The sequence below is a fragment of the Crassostrea angulata genome, chromosome 9 (assembly GCF_025612915.1).
Source record: "Crassostrea angulata isolate pt1a10 chromosome 9, ASM2561291v2, whole genome shotgun sequence".
Classification (NCBI taxonomy): domain Eukaryota; kingdom Metazoa; phylum Mollusca; class Bivalvia; order Ostreida; family Ostreidae; genus Magallana; species Magallana angulata.
In genome coordinates this window covers 26,027,551-26,048,338 of record NC_069119.1, presented here as the reverse complement: position 1 = coordinate 26,048,338, position 20,788 = coordinate 26,027,551, and the positions used below count along the sequence as shown (strand labels likewise).

General features: G+C 31.1%; 1 protein-coding gene across 1 annotated transcript; it reads right to left on the bottom strand.

The window, feature by feature from the left end:
- Nucleotides 1–495: 495 nt before the first annotated feature.
- On the bottom strand, nt 496–2,835 carry LOC128162090 (uncharacterized). Its single transcript, XM_052825284.1, has 3 exons — nt 2,499–2,835; nt 889–1,071; nt 496–662 (listed from the first exon to the last, which is right to left on the bottom strand). The coding sequence occupies exons 1-3, from the start codon at nt 2,824–2,826 to the stop codon at nt 580–582; spliced, it is 594 nt and encodes a 197-aa protein (XP_052681244.1). The 5' UTR covers nt 2,827–2,835; the 3' UTR covers nt 496–579.
- Between the last annotated feature and the right edge of the window lie 17,953 nt (nt 2,836–20,788).

Genomic DNA, 20,788 nt, shown 5'->3' with positions numbered 1-20,788 from the left:
GATTATATAAACATTAATGCTTCTTGTTTTTTTGTTCATAAACGTATTTTCTTGACTACTTGTATGTGGACTATAAAAGTTATAGTAAATGTCTGTCAGTAAAATGTCAAGAACACTTTCAAGTCAAAAACATCAAACATTTTAGGCGAATCCTTCTTCGAGTCATTGGTTTTGCAGTTTTTTCAATCAGAATTGACGAATTTTCATGTTCTCTTATATATTAGCAAAATACCGCCACTTTTTAAAACTAATATTACACATAACAAATATAAGTACTACTTTTTTTCAGATCGTCATCACCTACAAAATTGTAAACATTATTTATCATATTTGTTTTATCAATTGTATCATTTAAAACACTAGCTCAGATTTTTTGAAAGGTAACATTCATATAAATTTGGATATATGTCTACAACAAAATATACATCAAAATGAAGGTAAGGAGTGTAATTGACATTTTTATAAAAAAAAAAAAATGTCAATTATGGACGACACTAAAACAGTTACTAGTTAAGATGATATTCTCCATTTGTCCATAGTTTTGTTCTTTGAATGTTTTAAGTAACCAAACGTTTAATTTCAGATTTCGAAAGCAGGATCCTTTTCACAAATAAATGGCTTGAGAGCATCATCTTCGACAACTTCGAAAGAAAAACCGGAACCTTTATAAAAAATAAACAGACATTCAGATAAACGAATTTGTATTCCAAGTCTTCTATATAAAATTAAAATATCTAAACGTTATTTGTTTCCTATCATAATAGTCATGCAATCTTCATGAAAATATCATACTGAAATCCATAAAAAGTTAGTATACCGAGTATTTGCCAAAAATTGTCAATTTCAAATTACATGACACAATTTTTGTATTTATAACCATATACAAACCAATGAAGTTGACCAACGCCTTCATCCAATTATAATCATGAGATGGGGATTTAACCAATATCCCTCCAAGATTTTCGCAAGTTGACATTGCCTCTGAATGTGGCATGTCAATTCGCTGGTTCATGTGATACAGACATCTTGGTGTTTCCTCGTGATACACGATAGAGAAGCTATCTAAACAACCTATATAAGAATGAATTTTACAGGTAATGCCATGTTACAAACACTGTATATTTCTTATTTTACAGGTAATGCCAAGTTACAAACACTGTATATTTCTTATTTTATTCTTACTTTTTTAACGCAGAAATTAATGAATTTGAATCAGAAATCCCAACTATTATACTGCAGTCTTAAAAATGTATCAACAAGTGATTGACATTAGTTAGTTTAAAGATGTATATGAAAATATCACAAGCAGTAAAGAATACAGTTCACTTCATGTCAATAACAAGCACATAATCCAACTAGTGAATTGTTTGAACTGCAGATAGAAATATCAAAACGTGTTTTTAATTCCAATATATTTTGAATATTTACTAGAAATAGAAAAAAAGAAAGGTATCTAGAAAGATGAGTAATATTTTGAACTATATCATATTATATTATCTTTGAACAATAAATGCTATCTTTTCATCTCCCTCTTTTATATAAAAAAGAACCTTTTACAATGAGAAATTATAAATGTCAATTAAAGTATTAAAAAAACCAAATTATTATGCATTTAAGATTATATCAACAGTTTGAGTTATTCAACAATTAAGATATTATCAAGGTCTTGAGACCATATCTTGGTCATTTATATAACTAGAGCTTTATAACTCTTATATGTTCCATCGAGGTGGTGATTAATGACAGTTCTTCAAACTGCAGAGACAATCATGAAAAAAGGTGCAACGAGGTTGAATTTTGTTGATAAGATCACATACCTACTTCTAATGCTTTGTTTTCTTGAAAGTCATTCAAACTTTGAAAATAATTTAGAGAGTGATATATTTATTTGTTTTTTTTACGTTGGAATTTTCAATAATGAGTAAAAAACATCCTTTTTACATTTCAATACTAGCTTATGAGAGAATATGATAATGAGTATTAAAATGATCTATCTTAATCGATTAAAATAGTACTTATGAAACGACTTCACGTCTGTTTTAGTTAATGTCCGTAACTAAAATCAAATGTTTTCTAAGCAACTAAAAAATTATTTTTTTTTGCAGGGTGTCGTGATTATGATGTTAAATACCGTATGCCATTTGAGGTCGAAAGCAACTGCAGTTCTTAGTTCCATTCTCGAAACTGAAGGTTATATAATTGAACCATTTAGATGTGAGAATTTTTTCGTAAAAAAAATGAAAGCTTGTATAATTATCTGATTTGTGGTACACATTATCACAACCGTACATCATTTTGAAATATTTATGGGTCACAGAGTTGTAGATATTATTAATATTAAGCCGGTTTTTTTTCTGTTGGGGGGGGGGGGAGTTGGGGGTTGGGTGGTTTTGGTATTGTATAAGTATTTGAGAACGTTTAATTTGTTTAAAACAAATTGAAACATAAATACCTTTTACTGATCCTTTCTAGAAAAAATGTTTTTAGAATAAATATACCTGCCAAATATGTTTCCCAGCCTTCGTCGTCAACTTTATTTGCACCGGTCAAAATGGGCTGCCTGCAGCAGCGACACTCCGATGAATTCTTATTCCATCCAAAGCCATACAAATGATTCGACTTAGTCAAACACGCAATAAGACACTCGCTGCTGCCATGAAACAGGTTTTTATCGAGTCCACAGGACGATCCTGGGTTTCCTGCAACTCTAAGAGCACGGTTTTCTTTGACATTATAAGATATCACAGGCGTACTAGCAGTTGCGGGGTTTCTGGCACCAAGTGGTTTTGACAGCAGACAAACCAGAGCTAGCACTTCTAAGAACATCTTATGTTTCTAAAGTGAAAGGACAAAAGTGAGAAGAGATTTCTTCAACAATCATATATAAAGTATATATTGAAAAAAAATCGCAGAACCAAAGTCAAGAACAAAGGCAAATCCATTTTCTAAGTATTTTTACCAGAATCGATCATAATAAAGCTTAATGGGTACTTAAGAAGAATTACTTTTCTTCTCAAAGCAAGGCATAGAAAAAATGTATCTACACATTTTCTGTTTATGGTCAACAATATCCACTTGCATGTAAAAGATGGTTGTCTCTCATTTCGTTAAGTAAACATTTCGATTTCAGTTCCATTAAAAATCTGTTTAAGGCACACAGCAAATATATGCGACAAAAACTATCTTCCTGTTGCAAGCAACAACACATTGTCTATTCACTTTAGGTATGTATGGACATTTTCAATTTTTTACTTGTGCACAAAAAATAGCTTGTTGGGAAATCAAGCATCCGTACCGGTCTTCAATTCATAAACACCAGACATTTAAAATGTTTGAAGAACAGATCGAAATATACATTGAAGTGTTTTTTCTTTGAAAGAACCGAAAATTTTTAAGTACAAGTGGGAACATTTTTATCAATACTCGCCAATCGTTGTCTGTAATAAAAAGATGGTAGTGCATTCAAACTTAATAGACGAAAATAGCTTCGAAATACTGCCTTGTTAAGAACACACGAATTTTTACCAGTGGCCAGAAATCCAAAGGATGCAGTCACTTGATGGTGTGTGCTGTAGGACAAAGCACTTTAATCAATCCATATTGTCGCAGTCTGCCCAGCCAGTTTTTATTTAAATGCTCTTACTAATTTCATTTTGATAAGTTTTAATAAATGATTTTTTTTTTCAACAAGGAATGAAAAAAAAATCAACCCCATATTTCTTTTTAAAACAATAGATTATCATCTAGTTTAAACTATTTTTAGGGGAAAATCAATCAGGTTGTTGATGACATATTTATCAAGTTGACGTGTTATTGTGTTCCAATGTATAATGAGGCCTTTGCTCTCTTAAATTACTGTATGTAATGCCACGGTCCGAATCTAACCCGATATGTAACTTATTAACAAGATACAAACATTTCATGAATAATAAAAACACAATTGAATAAATTTTTATGATATTAACAACCTAAACATTTTTTATGCTCCTGATTAATTATTTTAAATAAATATAATTTTCCTCACCAGACGGACAAAGATGTATTTGATAGTGACGTGTCATGCTGAAACCAATGAAAGCGTGACACGTCACTCCGAGGATAAGCAATGTAATACGGAATGTTCACAAATGTGATGATGCCAATATTTCAAATCGTTTTTATTGTACCTCTTTTGTTTGTTTGTTGTTTTTTTTTCAAAATTTAATTTGATTTTCTAAAAACGACCTTTTTAACTGAGAATGTTTGTACAATAATAAAAGAAATATGAATTCAAAATTCGATATGTTTACATTGCAATGTAGATTTTCAAACGAAACTTCACATACTGTAGAATCATCTAATTTTTTTTTGGGGGGGGGGGGGGGCAATTTCGTGGATTTGGGGTTTTTTGCTTATTTGTTGGGATGTTATTTCTTGGATACGTCGCTTTTCAGATTCAGTAAGAAAAATTACTTCATTTAAAATTTGTTTTCGAAGAGGATGTTAATAATTCGTTGGGTTGGAGAGAGGGCTACCCACGAATACCACGAAAATTGAACAAACACGATTTCTTATGATTTCACAGCACTCAAAAACTGGAAATTGTGAAATCACAAATAATAATTTTTTGTTAAGAGCCAGGATGGTCATCAATTTAGTCATAAAATCTGCTTAAATCTTTTAAAAATGGCATTTAAGGGCAAACAATCTTTTAATAAAACAAAAAAAAACCCGAATAGTTTAGTTTTGATTTTTGAGCATTTTCCGAACTTTTCTACATAGCTCTTTATACGCAGAAGAAAAAATCCTTTTGTAAAGCCTTAAAAGGTTATGGCCGTACATAGCTACTCCTCTTATATTTAGTCTAAAAACAAAGAATTACAATATATATATTTTTTAAAATAATTTTTTAAGTAAACATAGATAAATAGATAATAAACACAATAAAAGTAGTAGGGAATGTCAGTAAATAATCAAGAAAAAGAAAACAAAAAGCTGACAGAATTCTTTAATGGTAAAATGGGACATCGGTGCTTAAAATGAGAGAGCCCAAGGGCTATAATACTGCGTGGTATTGTATACTAAAACACGCAAATCAACAGATGCTCACGATTTTCCCATTGTTAAATTCACCATACATGTATAACATTACAATCAAATCAATTACGGCTACTGGTAAACCGCATCCATACTTTGAGGCGTCTTGGAATATGATGAAAGAGCATATAAACGGCGTAAAAAATTAGACAATGTGAAAGCCAGTTTGAAGCCTTTTACTTCAGCGAAATGACTTGCGACTCACAACCTGAAAAGACAAGAAATCTTGCAGCAGAAAAGGTGTCATAAATTCACAACTTGTATGAAACATTCGTTTAACTTATTATATACTAACTAATAATTGGTGTTTCTAGTACAAGAAAGTATGGGAGGGTCGATGAAATCTTCTGCTTAAACTTATGATTCATCTCTTTTACGCAAGCAAATTTGCATATTTTTTTCCACCAATTTGACCTGTATACTTCTTTGCATCATTCTGTCTATTATAATCAAGAAATATTTTGCTGAATTAAGAAGCGTTTTCAAGGTGTTTTGATCCACCTTCACCTTTTTAAGACAAAACCTCACAAGATGGTGATTTAACTGCTTTGCTAAATTGCTCATATCGATCGATTTTCTAAAATATTGTCATAGCTGAGTGGTTTAAGAACTGGTTTTGTGAACTGCAGATTATGAGTTCGAATCCGCCAGATGCTTTTGTTCGCATTTACTTAATTGAATTTTTAGAAATATTAAATGTTTATTCAAAACTACATGCTTATTTTGCTTTTTTGACTTGCTAGTATGTATTTCTTATCTGGCATGTAATCTATCAATTCATAATTAAGCCAAATGTTATGTGTTGATTTGAAAAACTCTTATAAAGTAAATTGAGCCACTTTAAGTCCGGTCCAAGAGAAATCAAATCTAATGACAGAGGGACTAATCGAGCTTTTATTTCAAATGTTTTTTTTATGGTTTAAACAAGAAATTTGTTTTTGTTCATCTGATAAACAAGTACTTGTTTATCAAATGAACAAAAACAAATTTCGAAATACATTTGAATCATTTGCTAAATTCGCTGTATGTTGGTTAAAAAAGATTTCATTGATGTAAGCAAGATGTTTTGTTTTATAGTATATGTGCATGCTATTTGAAGTTTGAATGAGCCTGCCTGCACTTTATCTGAAATACATTTTAAAACGGAGTAAATACAGTATTGAATCGTATTGTTCAGCCAACAACAAAGGACGACGCTTTCATCACAAAGGGTCCGAGGTTCGATAAACTTTACAAACATCAAATGCTAATATAAGGCGTCGGATACTTTCGATATGAATAGCATGAAGGATCCTCTAAGTGAGTTAAATGTAATGTCGAGTTGAGAACTTTAATTCAGTTCTGTCAAAAATCAAGGTTTAAGCATGATATATAAATATATATGAAGAGGGATGTGTATATATATATATATATATATAGAGAGAGAGAGAGAGAGAGAGAGAGAGAGAGAGAGAGAGAAAGAGAGAGAGAGAGATAAAAAGTAAAATAAGAAAACACGAAAAACGTTCAATATAGCTTAAGCGCTTTCATTTTAAAATCTTCAGAAGCTATATTATGGTATATATAAAGCTAACTCGCCGACCACTGTGAATTTTATTGTGTTTCAATATATATATATATATATATATATATATATATATATATATATATATATATATATATATATATATATATATATATAAAAGAGGAAAGTTCTTTCCCTTGGCAAATAATTACTCTACTTCCCAATACATTAAGTATGTTGAAATTCCATATATTTCGTTTAAATTGCACCCTAATGTGTTTATCCGGAAATCATTCTTCGAATCTCTAGTGCTCTCTTATTCTCAAAACACACATAGGTTACACGGAGTATTCTTTTATTCAAAAGCAGTGGTTGTTTGAAAAACCGATCGAAGCATATTTTTAATATCTATAGAATTATTTCTTTGTAAGAGTCAAATTTAAGAACTTTTGATACAGCACCCGTAAAACAATTTTAAACTCTTGATAATTATGACATGGCAGTTTCCTGTTAAGTGGCAAGGGACAGTTTCGAATAAAGTATACGTCAATATTTTTGTAAAATTGAGAGTTGCTGTACTTGAAGACGTATGAGTGTTGCTTAAATTCATGAAATGATTTTTAATGATTATTATTGTGAATTCTCGTGTTGAAATTGATTTACAATGTGTAAAGTACTTGTGAATCAGAGGTAAAGTGGCACACTTGCGGCTATAGACGTACATGTATATAAGTCACAGACGGGAGGTTTTTAAATAACACGAAAAACCAATAATTATGTAGGAAATGAAACACGTTCAGAATTGTAATTTACTTTAGAAATTGGCGATTGGCCTTAATAGAAGTAAGTTAAAGGTATGTGTGCTGAATGGGAACAGAGGAAATTTTAGTTACAGAGTTACGAAGATACACATCCCGTGGCTGCAGTGAATTGTATCAGAAAACTATCCACTGCCACTAAAATTATCTGTATAACCCGCTGTGATTGAAGATGGGATAAATTCCATGCAATCAAATCATTATTGAAACCGTCTGCCTAAAGTTAGTATTGCAAATGCTTGCACAATTGTAAATGTACGTCGTGATTAGTAATTCATCTGAGATAATGTAGTTTCTTTATCTACATTCCCTTTCTCAGGAAGGATTAAATAATCGCGTAAAATTACGTGCCGTTACCCTAGCGAAATGTTGTTTTGCTAACAGTTGTGAAGTATATGAAATTATGATATAAAGTTGATGTATCTGCTTAATATATTAGTATTTTAATACAAAACGGCGGAATTGCAGAATTAAATTAAACGGACTTAATTGCGTAAAAACAAGAAATCTACAATAAACCTAAACTTTAAAAATTTAAAGGATTTATACAAAGAAGTTTTGGATAAGCAGTATCAAGAAAGACGAGTTTTCTTTTCTTTTCATCATCTTTTGAGTATCCCATTTATGCAATTAAGGTTGTACGACTACCCCAATCGCAACTTCCCGGGTCTTTCCGGCAGGCTCGGAAAAACACCTCGAATGTATTAACATTACCGGATGTTAGAATTTAATACAAAATGGAGTCGCTTCCCATTAAAATAAGTATCGGCTAGACAGCCTTATAAATCGCTTATGTGTTATATTTTTGGGTATGTTATTTGCTTTAATGAAGTCTAGCTTACATCTCAACAGATCGTAAAATGTGTTGTATTTATATCAATTTTCATAAAAAGGGGTTGTCATGGACGCCTAGGTAATACATTCGAGGTGTTTTTCCGAGCCTGCCGGAAAGGCCCGAGAAGTTGCGATTGCGACCACCCCTGAAATTAATTATTTGAAATATTTTCTTAAATGCACTTGTCTAATTACTGCTTAATATAATGTAAATGTTAATTAAAATCAATTGCCCGAGCTACTGATCTGGAGCTTTTTATATTCAGTCATGTAACCGTAACAACACACTCATAGCCTGCTATATAGCGTTCAAAATTATCTAGTAATTTATATCTCATGTGATGTATTTTTGATAATTTTGTTATGTAAATTCTATATCTTGTGTTATGTATTCAATAATTTTGTAGGTTCAGTATCTTGTGATTTATAATCCAAATGTTTTGTATATTACCTAATCTTTTAATGTATGTTCTGAAATTTTGTGATTTATATTTGAAATCTAGTAGTGTTCTGTAATCTTGATATATGTCCAATATTTGCAATTCGGATAATACGGTATAGTACTCTTATGGACGAGTTCGACCATTAACTAGATTTGAACCTCTGTAGTAAGGAAAACACAAGATACTGAACATACATCACTAGATTATTAAATACATATAACAAAATATATAATATACATTACAAGATATTGATCATATCACGAGACATTTTAATGTACATCGCATAATTTTGAAAACTACATCACAAGATACTGAATACACATCACAAAATACTAAATATACATTACAAGCTTTTGAACATACATCACAAGATTTTCAACATACATTACACGATTTTGAACATACATCACAAGATTTTTCTCATACATAACAAGATTTAGAACATACATTACAAGATTTAAAACATACATTACAAGATTTTGAACATACATCACAAGATTTTACTCATACATAACAAGTTTTTGAACATACATCACAAGAATTTCGGAAAAAGCAATGTTTTACACACAATAGCCTGCCAATATATAATATACAATACGCTAGATGTACAAGTGTAAGTAATAACATGTACATAAACTTTTAACATGAAATAGAGTAAAATATGATATGAAAAATGCGCAATATTAACGTTACACATACATTGTATAACTTAACATTATTCAGAAAATGTCACTAACTTCAAAATACAATTAAACTTATTAATTAATGTCTACCTCAAAAGTCAGACTATTTGGTTTTTTGAAGTGTCAGACTATGGCTGGCGTCTTTCCTGAAAAACGTGGGCTGTTGGAAGTTATGAGACATCTACTCTAAATCAGAAACAAAAAAAAATGATTATCATAGACATAGAATTGCTATCCTAAATAAATGCGACAGATTTTACAAATGCATTTTTTTCTATTGGTCATTCCTGCTGGTAAGCTGAAACATTTCTTGTTTTTTATTTTAGATAACCCACATATTGAACGACATTTTGTTGAGATTTTTCTTCCTTTTTGATAGTTGATAGTTATTACTATATATGATTTTTTTTTACTGTTTCTCGTCTTTGTTATCATTTCAGTAAGCAAACAGAGTTACGAGAGCTGGAAAGTCGTGGCCATTTTTAGGTTATTCTGCATTAAAATAAAGACAATTGTTTATCAGATATCATAGCTAAAATTTGCAATTTTTTCTTTAATTAATAGTAGTTAATGGCCAAAAATGTCATCTTAAAAAGGTAAAGGCAGATAAAATGGGTTATTTATTGACCATCAGGCCTCCGTAAAACCATTTTAACAAGACCTTGGAGTTTTAGGAGGACGGATCTATTTATTTCGTGTGTCAAGACAGGATAAATCAAAGTACTGAAGTACTGAAAGCCGGGCTTTTTTGGTGTGTCTTTATGTATATTGTGTAGTAAAGACTGAAAATCTCTCTCTCTCTCTCTCTCTCTCTCTCTCTCTCTCTCTCTCTCTCTCTCTCTCTCTCTCATGCTTTTAATGTCGGCAAAGCGTCAGAGAGCGACCAAATTTTGTAAGCGGCTTTAAACAAAAAATATGTCTGTCTAGTAGAAGTTAAAAAGTTCACCAGTTGCTGCCTTGAATTTTGCAACAAGCATTATATATTCAATCCCCATTTCTTCATCGCGCTGCAAAGTAGTTCATGGAAATCCATGCGCATTGTATGTGTACAAAATGCATAGTAATGTTTTAAAAACACGTTATTAATAAGAAAACTAAAAAAGATAGACAATTCATTCGAAATTTAAAGAAAAAAGAAGCAAACGCCAACACTTTTGACAAAACGTGGCTGTTTGTGTAACTATTTGGTATAGCGGAAGCTTTACCTTGACGCTGTTTGGTTTTTTGTTTACTTGTGCTATTTATAGTAACATTGGCGATTTGCCTGCCTATAGCCAGGACTCTGCTTTCAGCAGAGCCCGGCTAAAAATGACGCTATTTTAAGCAAAATATGCACTGATTGCGAAGACTTAGCTCAAAGGCCAGATAAATCATTTTAATTTCAAAGAGCCAAGACATTAATTGGCCAGCAATGAAATAGACTGGCCTACGTCACATTGCTGTTTGACATAACTGTCCAGTTCTTGTTAAAATGGTTTTTGGTAATTTAACTTCTAGCCATAAACGTAATTTGCTTTTAAAGTAACTAGTTAATCTCTACTATCAAAGAAGACTTGAGGACCAAATGATAAATTGATCCCGAAGTTGAAAAAAAAACCAACCTGCTTTTTGAGTGTAATATCGAAATATAAAAGTATTATGAATATTAGATAGTCAATGTCGATTATGTATTAATTTTATAATTTCAATCGAAATATGCGCTATAAGATATTAGGTTTACATTAGCATACTAGTAAAAAAAAATACATATATCGTTTTATGGGCATTTTTTGAAGTTTGTGCTATCCATACAATATCCTTTGATTGATAGACTAGACGCAAAAGCAAATCATCAGAAAACTGAACAATATGCACAACAAATCCATCTAATATGAAAATAGAAAACAGTTTAAGCATCGAGATAGAGTTCATATAGTGATTTTATTATATGTTTTATATGAAATAAACAAATTAAATCATTTGCGGATATCTTTTTTTTTTAAATGCAAATTTGCTTTCAGTTTCTACTAAAGTCTGTCCCATGGTTTTTCTGCAGTACTTTTTTTTCTAAACAATTATACATAACTGTGAATAAGTTGAATTGAAATCGAAGATGTCTTCATTTCAAAAATGTTTTCATTGGCATTGAGATCATTTTTCACTCGTGAAAAATTAACAGAAACGAAAACAGATTTCTAACGGAGATTTATAAGGTTAATGTTGACATCTTTTCTGTATTTTGAAGTTCTGAATACTTTGCACAATTTTTCAACGTAATCATCCAAATACTATTTCTTGTTAATGCAAAAACCCTCGTAGACTTCTTATTTTTAGCCGTCTATTGAAACCTGACAAGCTAGAGACGCCGTTTCAAAGGAGAATGTTTTCGATTCTTTAATAATATTGACTGACCATTGTTTGAACACTGGGGTATTTATAAGTATCAAATGATTTAAGAAAATGCACTGTATAAATATCTATGGAAAGAGTAAAATCATGATATTGCTATATATTGAAAACGAAAATAACACAGAAGGTAATGGAAAAAAGTGTTTTAATAATGTTTGCAATTGAAAATTACTTCATCATTATAAACAGTCATTTAATCAATATAATGTTGAGTGGTTAAAGACTCTGTGTCATAGCAACGTTTGTTAGTTAACATATTCTTTAGTCGCCTATGATTGCATCAATATCATTAAGAATAATGATCCTGGTGATGTAATACAAGTCAAGAATAGCCAGTAAAGAAGAAATAAGCAGAGGGACCGACTTTGTGTATTTCAATATGCTACAGGTTTAGCTTAAATAGAGCTTTCTACTTTGTCTAACGACAACTTATTTGTTTTTTTTAAATTATTTTCAAGTAGTCTAAAGGGTGAATAATTGAAAACAAAAATAAAACACACTAAGTGAAAACTTTTATTCTTTGCTGTATGTGGATCAAAAAAGAAAGAAAGGAATTTTCATTATTGTTAATTTAACCCAGAGGCAAAATGCTCAAAATCAATCCATAATGATGGTAACATACATGTACATGCACGTAAAAATATACATGCTTTAGAGATTCACTGTAATCTAAAACTCGTCTTGAAACACATTCAGCTTAAACATTTTCAATTCCGGGTATACATAATAATTAACATAAATCACTACTGTAACAATACAATGCGTTCTTTAGTATTAATGCAGGATATGAATGTGGTTATGTATTTTTCTCCGATGATTGCTACTTTTATAAATCCTGTCAGTTTCTATCAAGCTATTATCAGCAATCAATCTCCGTAAGATATAGAGGGATTCGTACTTGGTAGATGTAGATATATCTCTTTATAAAAATACATCATTAACTATGGTGTCCGATGCGGCCACTTCGACCTTCGCCTTTAGGTCGAAGATGCGAGAGTGCGAAGTTGCGAAGGCGAAAGTGCAACGGTGAAGGAGCGAAAGTGCGAAGATGCGACGGCGAAGCGCGAAGATGCGATGGCGAAAGTGCAAAGGTGCGATGGCAAAGGAGCGATACTACTATCGCTTCTTTATGGTGTTCAGATTGGGCCACTTCGACTTTCGCACTTTTGTAGTATCGCTTCTTCGCCTTCGCAACTTATAACTTTCGCCTTCGCATCTTTGCGCTTCGCCGTCGCATCTTCGCACTTTCGCTCCTTCGCCGTCGCACTCTCGCACTTTCGCCTTCGCAACTTCGCACTCTCGCACCTCGACCTAAAGGCGAAAGTGCGAAGGTCGAAGTGACGCCATCGGAACACCATCATTAACATATTTAAACAGAATTCGTTTCTGACCATTTTATATTATACATTCAAAAGCTACAACTAAAAACGAATAAGCATCGTCAGATCTTGTATTCCTTATTACTGCTGAAAAAAAAATTCATAAAAATGACATCTGTAAATTTATTGACATGCCTTTTAGAATTTCATTAGTTTATCAATTACTAACAATTTTGAGAGACTGTAGGTCCAGAACTTTATAACATGTTTAATGATTATAATGTTTTATGGTGTTGACAACAATAAAGTAAGGTGTATTCATAATACCCATTTAGACTTATTTGGCTTTTTCATTGGAATTTCTTCTCCATTTATCCAACACGATTGCTTTAGTTTGTATTAATTAAATAACCACAGAACAAACACTAATACTTATCTGTGTTGAATTGGAAATGGAGGAACACGCAGTCGTTAAAATTTTGGATAGGAGCAGATCTAGAATTTGCCTCTGTTTAAGTATTTACAGTTCTTAAAAAGTGTTTTGAATTGCATTCATGAAATATTTTCCTACATATTCCGAAAAGAAACCTATGCGCTAAACCCCAGTGTTGACTAGTTAATTATTCATTTTTGTAGGAATTTGAACAGATTAAAAAAAATAGAAGAGATTGTTCTAGAGGTTTTCTTTGTGTAACTACAGTACCGATCAGACCCAACCTAACACCAGAGTAAACCCCAACTAAACCCCGGGTTTACACTCTTGGTTTACTTTGGGTTTACTTTTTGAAAATTTGGGTCCACTCAGGGTTTACTTTGGGTTTACTCGAGAATTGCTTTTAGAGTCAACTATGTGCACTGAAGTGTGAAGCAGACTTGTGTTTTATCTTATCATCCTACTGCCTGTGATTCCTGCCTCTTGTATATTCCGAATACACATATAGCGTCTGCTTTCAGGGTATACTTCTGATCGGGGTTTACTCTCTGTGTCCACTCTGGGTTTACTTGGGGTTTACTCTGGGTTTACTCTGGGTCCACTCTAGTAAACCCAGAGTAAACCCAGCAAGTAAACCCAGGGTTTAGTTGGGGTTTACTTTCTGTTAGGTTGGGTCTGATCGGTACTGTATGAAAGTGGTCACATGACCTAGATTCAAACCTGATATCTGACAGACCATTGAAAAGTTTACCGGTATTCTGCAGTTTGCTATAAGGATGGCGCCATTGTCCTTGCCCTCAAACTTTCTGTAAGCCTTCTTTTTAAAAACTAGTGCAGAATATGAACGTCTTTTATAAATATCTTTCTGACTTCACCACCAAAATTAAAAAAAATAATAACTATTTATTTATTTGTGATCTATTATAACGAATCGATGGCCGTAGTCATTTTCATACTGTACTGATGTTCTTTAAAAGAAAAAACATGATAGAAATTAGAAAAATACCAATATTAAAAAATAAAATATGTGGATATTTACCAAAAAATAGGGACTGTTAATACCAGTGTTTTTCTCTAGTTTAAGCACCAATAGATTTGACCTGTTCGCACCACCTGTGTGACTAAGAAGAATACTGCAGAAAACATAAATATTCTAAACAGGTACTGTTAATTAACTGTTCTTATTCAATTATTGTGATGTCATGCAAAAATGCAAAAAACCCATATGAATACTTAGCTTACGTTTCTTCTGAGAAATTTACCAAATTTGGTATTCTTTTCTACAGAGACTCTATTTAATTAGATTAAAAGAACGGTATGTTGCCTTATTAAGAATGATTTTATTCGCCAGAGAGTGCTAATAGAAAAGGACATTATCTCCGTAAACAAGCAATAAACTGCTACAAAGTAAATAACTTTTATAATAATCAAGTGGGTGTGCGCAATGTCAGCAGTAACATGAAAAGTCCTTCGAATTTCAATACAATATGAGGCTTAATATAGCCATTTTTAGACCATATTTATCTCTGTTTGGTGAAGAGCTGCTGTATATAAACATATAAAAAGCACTCGATATGTAAATCTAAAATATTGGGATTTTTTTTTCAAAATCAATTGACTTCTATTGTATATTGCTTTTTTACATGACATGTGGTGATAACGAACAGTGCCCAAAATCAAAAGTCCAAAGGAAAAATACGAAACAAGAGCAGAGCAAACATGAACCCCTAAAAAATTAGAGGTAGGATCAGGTGCACTGGAGAAAAGAACATCCTGTGCTGGCCGGTGACCCCAGCCGTGTGCTGTTTGTCGTAATCGCGAAAAACGGAAAATGTACAAATGCCCAGGTAGTTGGGTGATTAATTATGATCTAACAATAAGTATAGAAAAGGTCAGTCTGCATGCACATGGAAGATTGTATTTTGCTGACAAGGTCGTTGTATCGACCATAGAACGAAAATGGGCGAATAAGGCGTGTAAACTGCCTATATGGGGATAGATAAGATACTATAAAAATAAAATATGAACGGATCTCATAATTTCTTTCTAAATTATTGAAAACAATGTATATTTACCATAACATCGATTTATAACCTTTAATATGTTAAATATTTAGAATAGGTTGATTTAAACTGGCGTATGCGTGTCAAAACCCCCAAATAGTGTAATTTTTAGAACTTCAATGCCTTTTCTTTTATAGAGTGTGTCTGGAATCCATATTTTTGTCATAGTCTATATAAGATTTAAAGGAAATCAAACCGATTTCAATCAACAAAAACGTGGAGAGATTACCTACTATACTTTAAAAATGTTATTTTGTATCCGAACGATTGAACGTTTTATAGAAATACTACAAGTCCGTCAATTCGTAGTTGAAGTTGCATTTAGCAATTAACAATCAAGTATGTTGTAATTGAAATGGCTCAGTGGTTAGAGCACCTGACATTAGGCAAAGTTATAGAGCTAGGGTTTTTAGGTTGTGGGTTCGATACAACCAAAACTTTAGAATTTATTTTTTTCTTATCGTTTGTTAAATTATCAATAGTAGTATTCAAAACTGAATGTAGTTTGAAATTGTGCTTTTGTTAACTTGTAATATAACATCATCTAGTATATTTGGTTGAAACAAAAATTTGATATTTGAAATTGGTTTTTACGACAAAATTAAACCAAATGGGCATTTGCACTATCTTGTTCCCCAATCTTCTTTAAAATATGGATATCATTTTATGTGTTGAATATGAAGCTACTACACATATGTTGTATCAGTTGCATTTATATGAGTTTTCTGTTTTAAAAAGGAGTATACGAATTTAACTTCACAAACACAGTATGTCAATCTTAAAATCAAATATCACAAACAGTGTAGAATACTTCATTGTTATGCATACTTCTCTTCTCTTTGCCTGAAATCAAACGCCACAATCAGTTTAGACTACTTCATTGTTATGCATACTTCTTTTCTCTTTACTTGAAATCAAACATCACAAACAGCTTGGAATACTTTATTGTTATGAATACTTCTTTTCTCTCTGCTTGAAATCAAACATCACAAACAGCTTGGAATACTTTATTGTTATGAATACTTCTTTTCTCTTTGCTTGAAATCAAAAATCACAAACATACGGAAGCCCTGGGAGGACATTGACTTACTTCTTAATTGTAATGAGCCCTGGAAGGACATATTGACTTATTTCTTAATTGTTATGACTTATTTTTTTATGACAAACATGTAACTATTATTTGATAAAAAAAATTTGAATTTCGAGCAATGAATAACACGTGGCGTTGGTGTACCGCTCAACATGGACACTGATACCAACACTAGTTCCAGCAAAGAAGATTACTTTTTATTGATATAAAGAATTTTTTTTTATAAATGCACCCGAGATCGAAGTAATTTTATAGGGGGACATATATGGTTTTGATATTTCAATCCGTAATTCTGTCACTGTCATGTGCCAACAAACTTTACCTTTATTTTAGAATAAATACAGTAAAATTTTGTATGAGAACTGAAATATTTTTTATACTACACCGGTCCGGTCTTCATTTTTGCTCATTTTGAGGGCAGAAAAATATTCTCTACGCGTACATAGATTTAAATGGGTAAAATTCAAATTTTTTTTATTAAACTTTAACCTCGGGATTGGTATTGCCGTACATATGTGAATACAGTCTAGTATTGTCTTTGGTATTGACTTGTTTATATATATATAGATGGCTTCTTTCTGGGACACTTTGTTAAATTCAAATTCATCTTAATATTATTCTTTCAAATTGTTAAAAATCTGAATTTGCTGACTTTCTGAGGGTAAAAAAGCAGTAACTGCTCTACATTCAGGATCTTATCTAGCTTATAAATCAGCTGATATGTAAAAAAAAAAAACTGCTCATGATGTATTAGGATAATTCTTTTTACTTGTATATGCATTTATTTTACAAAATCTTGAATAATAATTTACACTGACTAACAGTTATTCATTTGAATATTTTGAAAAGTTCTTAAACAAGGATAAAAAATATTAGAAAGTCAAAAGATAAAAAAAAACCCAGAACATTTTATACCCAAGAAAAGGGGTTATCATACATGAATATTTTTTAAGCGTTATTTTTAAACTTTGCATGCATGTATCTAGAAGGTTGAAGATCCAGAAAACCGTTTAAGATTATAAGTTACCCTCACTTTTGAAAATTTTAAAAATATCAAATTTGCATAGTAAATTAACTAAAAAATATATTTGACTCCAGGCCAACCTCCAGTAAAAAATTGTTCCAGGCATAATTTTGGGTAAAACTGTAATGGGCTGTACTTTCAAAAAATATATACTTTTACTATGCTTACATTTACTAGTTGGCTCGTACAGGAAAGATGCTTTTTTTTTTATCCAAATGAGATGTATTTGAAAATTGATTCTAAACATAAAAAACCAAAATAATACATGCATTATTACTTAAACATTTTTATTCTAAGATACAAAATACATATGCCAATATCTATAACTTTTCAGACAGCCATTCAATTAAATTGAAATACTTATTAACTTGGACTGTCATCACACGTTTAGGTATAAAGACCTTCTATACCAGGAGTATCTAGGTTCAAGTTGAAACACATGCTTATATCAGTTAATAGTAAAATGGCAAAGCAAGTCTTAGTTAAATATTTGGATTTCTAATCATGATATTGGAGCTGATTGTCGTAGAGATGAAAAATTAAAATGAAATTAGAAATAACTAGAAAATAACAAGTAAAACAAATAAGTATTAAGAATTAATAAATAACCAATAAATAATAAGTAATAACAATTAAGAAATAAAATTTAACAATTAACAAGCAAGTATTAAGTAATAGATAGTAAGTATTAAGAATTAATAAATAACTAGTAAGTATTAAAAAACAACAAGTAAGTAATAAGTACAAGCAAGAAACAAGAAGTATAGCTTGAGTCCTGATTGACTTTAAATAAATTTGATATAACATCCATTTAATTTATTTTGACAATTACTGTATTAGTTCTTTATTATTTTCAGGAAGAGGAATCTGATTACAATTTTTTCATAAATATCACAGAACAATGAATAAATCAAGATATATCGCTTGGTTAATTCAAATTTGCGCCATTATGAGAGCTATGACAAGATGTATAATTTTTGGCATGAAACACAGGGGCATCGTATCCGCTCTACACTCTATGCCATATATATATTATATATATGGCATAGAGTGTAGAGCGGATACGATGCCCCTGTGCATGAAACAGCTCAATTTCATTTGATTTGTTTGCTCCGAATTGAATACAGCTTTTGCTATTCGTCATCAAAGTGTAGTACAATTATTTTTATTTTTAATATAATTTCCTGATATTTTAATTACTTCATTTCATTTTTTATTTTTTAGATTATTATCTTTTTTTATCATCTGAGATGTACTCTTGAGGTTAAACTTTAGAATGTGTAGATGATGTCTTGACCATGATAATTCCTGTGATTCGCTATTCTCTCCAAATCAGTTTGCAAGACGTCCATGACGTAAATTGCAGGCACTCTTTCACAACTGGATTGTCTAAGTCGAACATCTCAGTATCCACGATATCTTCAAATAAATTAATCCACCATTGAATCCCAAGCTTCTTAAGAACTCCACACCACGCCTCTATTCTTTGGTCGAACGTACTTTTTCCATGCATAAAACGTTTAACACCATGCAGCAATAGAATAATTTGAATGGAATTAAAAAAGAGGTTGCAAGCAACTAACACTTTTATTTTTTGTTCCCCTATCAACCTGTAAAACTCTTGGAACAAATTTTACATGATGTATACAATAAAGATAAAATTTGACAATAACAGCCGGACTGTTATTGGTAAATGCAGCTTAATTCTAACTTCATAATTCGTCTACTGTATTACTGTATTATAATGTATATCCTCATATGTTATTATAGCTCTGTAATTCACAAATAATATACGTAATATGTTATTATTTAAATACATGATTACAGTTATATAAGTATAGTGTCCTATATAATTCTAAAAATTTATGTAACATGACCTATTATACAAGAAGAGGGTATACATAGGCTATGCCTGTTGTCCAGTCCTATTGAATTTATTAAATAAAATATGTTTAAATTTAAAATTTCGTCTACTGTACCTAAAAAGTAACAAATAAATAAAAATTAATACTGATTAGGAAGTAAGTCAAAATGTCCTTCCTGGGCTCATTACAATTAAGAAGTAAGTCGATGTCCTCCCAGGGCTTCCGTACAAACAGTTTGGAATACTTTATTGTTATGAATACTTCTTTTCTCTTTACTTGAAATCAAACATCACAAACAGAGTTTTCAAATGAATATTATTTTCGTTCGTATATAATAAAAAATAACAAATAAAACTAATCGTTTTGATACCATTCAATTTTGTTTTACATCTTCTATTCGAAACGCAATATGTAAACAAAAACATGACCTTAGGTTTATTCACATAGCAAAGAATTGTAAATTCTGCCTCTTTGATATAACCGTGAATGGTTTTGTATAAAACCTGGTATAGACCATTGGAAACTCAATATATAAACAAATTCATGACCTAAGGTTTGTTCACGTTTTGTATAAACCATTGGAAACTCAATATATAAACAAAATCATGACCTACGGTTTGTTCACATCGTAAGGAATCGTAAATTCTGCCTCTTTGATATAACTGTGGAACTGAGCCTTAAATGTAAATGAAGAAATGTGAGCATATTAAATTTAAATATAAAATTTGACATTCTCAGCCAATTTGTGAGCATTCCTGTTGAAGATATAACATATAAGTTCTCATTAAGTTAATCATTCAATAGATTTCGCCTGTAGGATGAGCCGAGTGTCGATCTTATTTTTTATTTCCTTAATTAAATATTGTTTGTTTTCCCATAAGTTTTTTAACATAATAAGGAAACCATACTTAGATGTACTTATGTATAGAAGTGCACTTCACGGCTTTCTGTTAGTGAAATGTTGACTTGACAATATCGTATGAACAAATGAAAGATTAACAAAGTTATGTCATTCGGTCACAGAGTGTCCAAGTTCTTTAAAACAAATCAACAACCTTTAACCCAGCCACTTATAAAATTATGTCAGTCTGCACAATAAATTGATACGTTTTCTTTTTTACCCAATAAAACATTTAAAAAAATTTTATGAAAATAATTTTTTAAAAGTATAATATTTCTATATCATCATTATCTATTCACTTAAATTCATTGATGATGATGTTAATTACCAACTTTTACATAACATAA

Bases quoted from the DNA above. Each gene is read 5' to 3' on its own strand.
- LOC128162090 (XM_052825284.1), bottom strand. From the start codon at position 2,826: ATGTTCTTAGAAGTGCTAGCTCTGGTTTGTCTGCTGTCAAAACCACTT. The intron at 1,072-2,498 runs GTATATTTATTC...ATTCTTATATAG, and splicing joins CTGGGAAACATATTTGGCAG to GTTGTTTAGATAGCTTCTCT. The intron at 663-888 runs GTTTGTATATGG...TTTTTTATAAAG, and splicing joins GGCGTTGGTCAACTTCATTG to GTTCCGGTTTTTCTTTCGAA.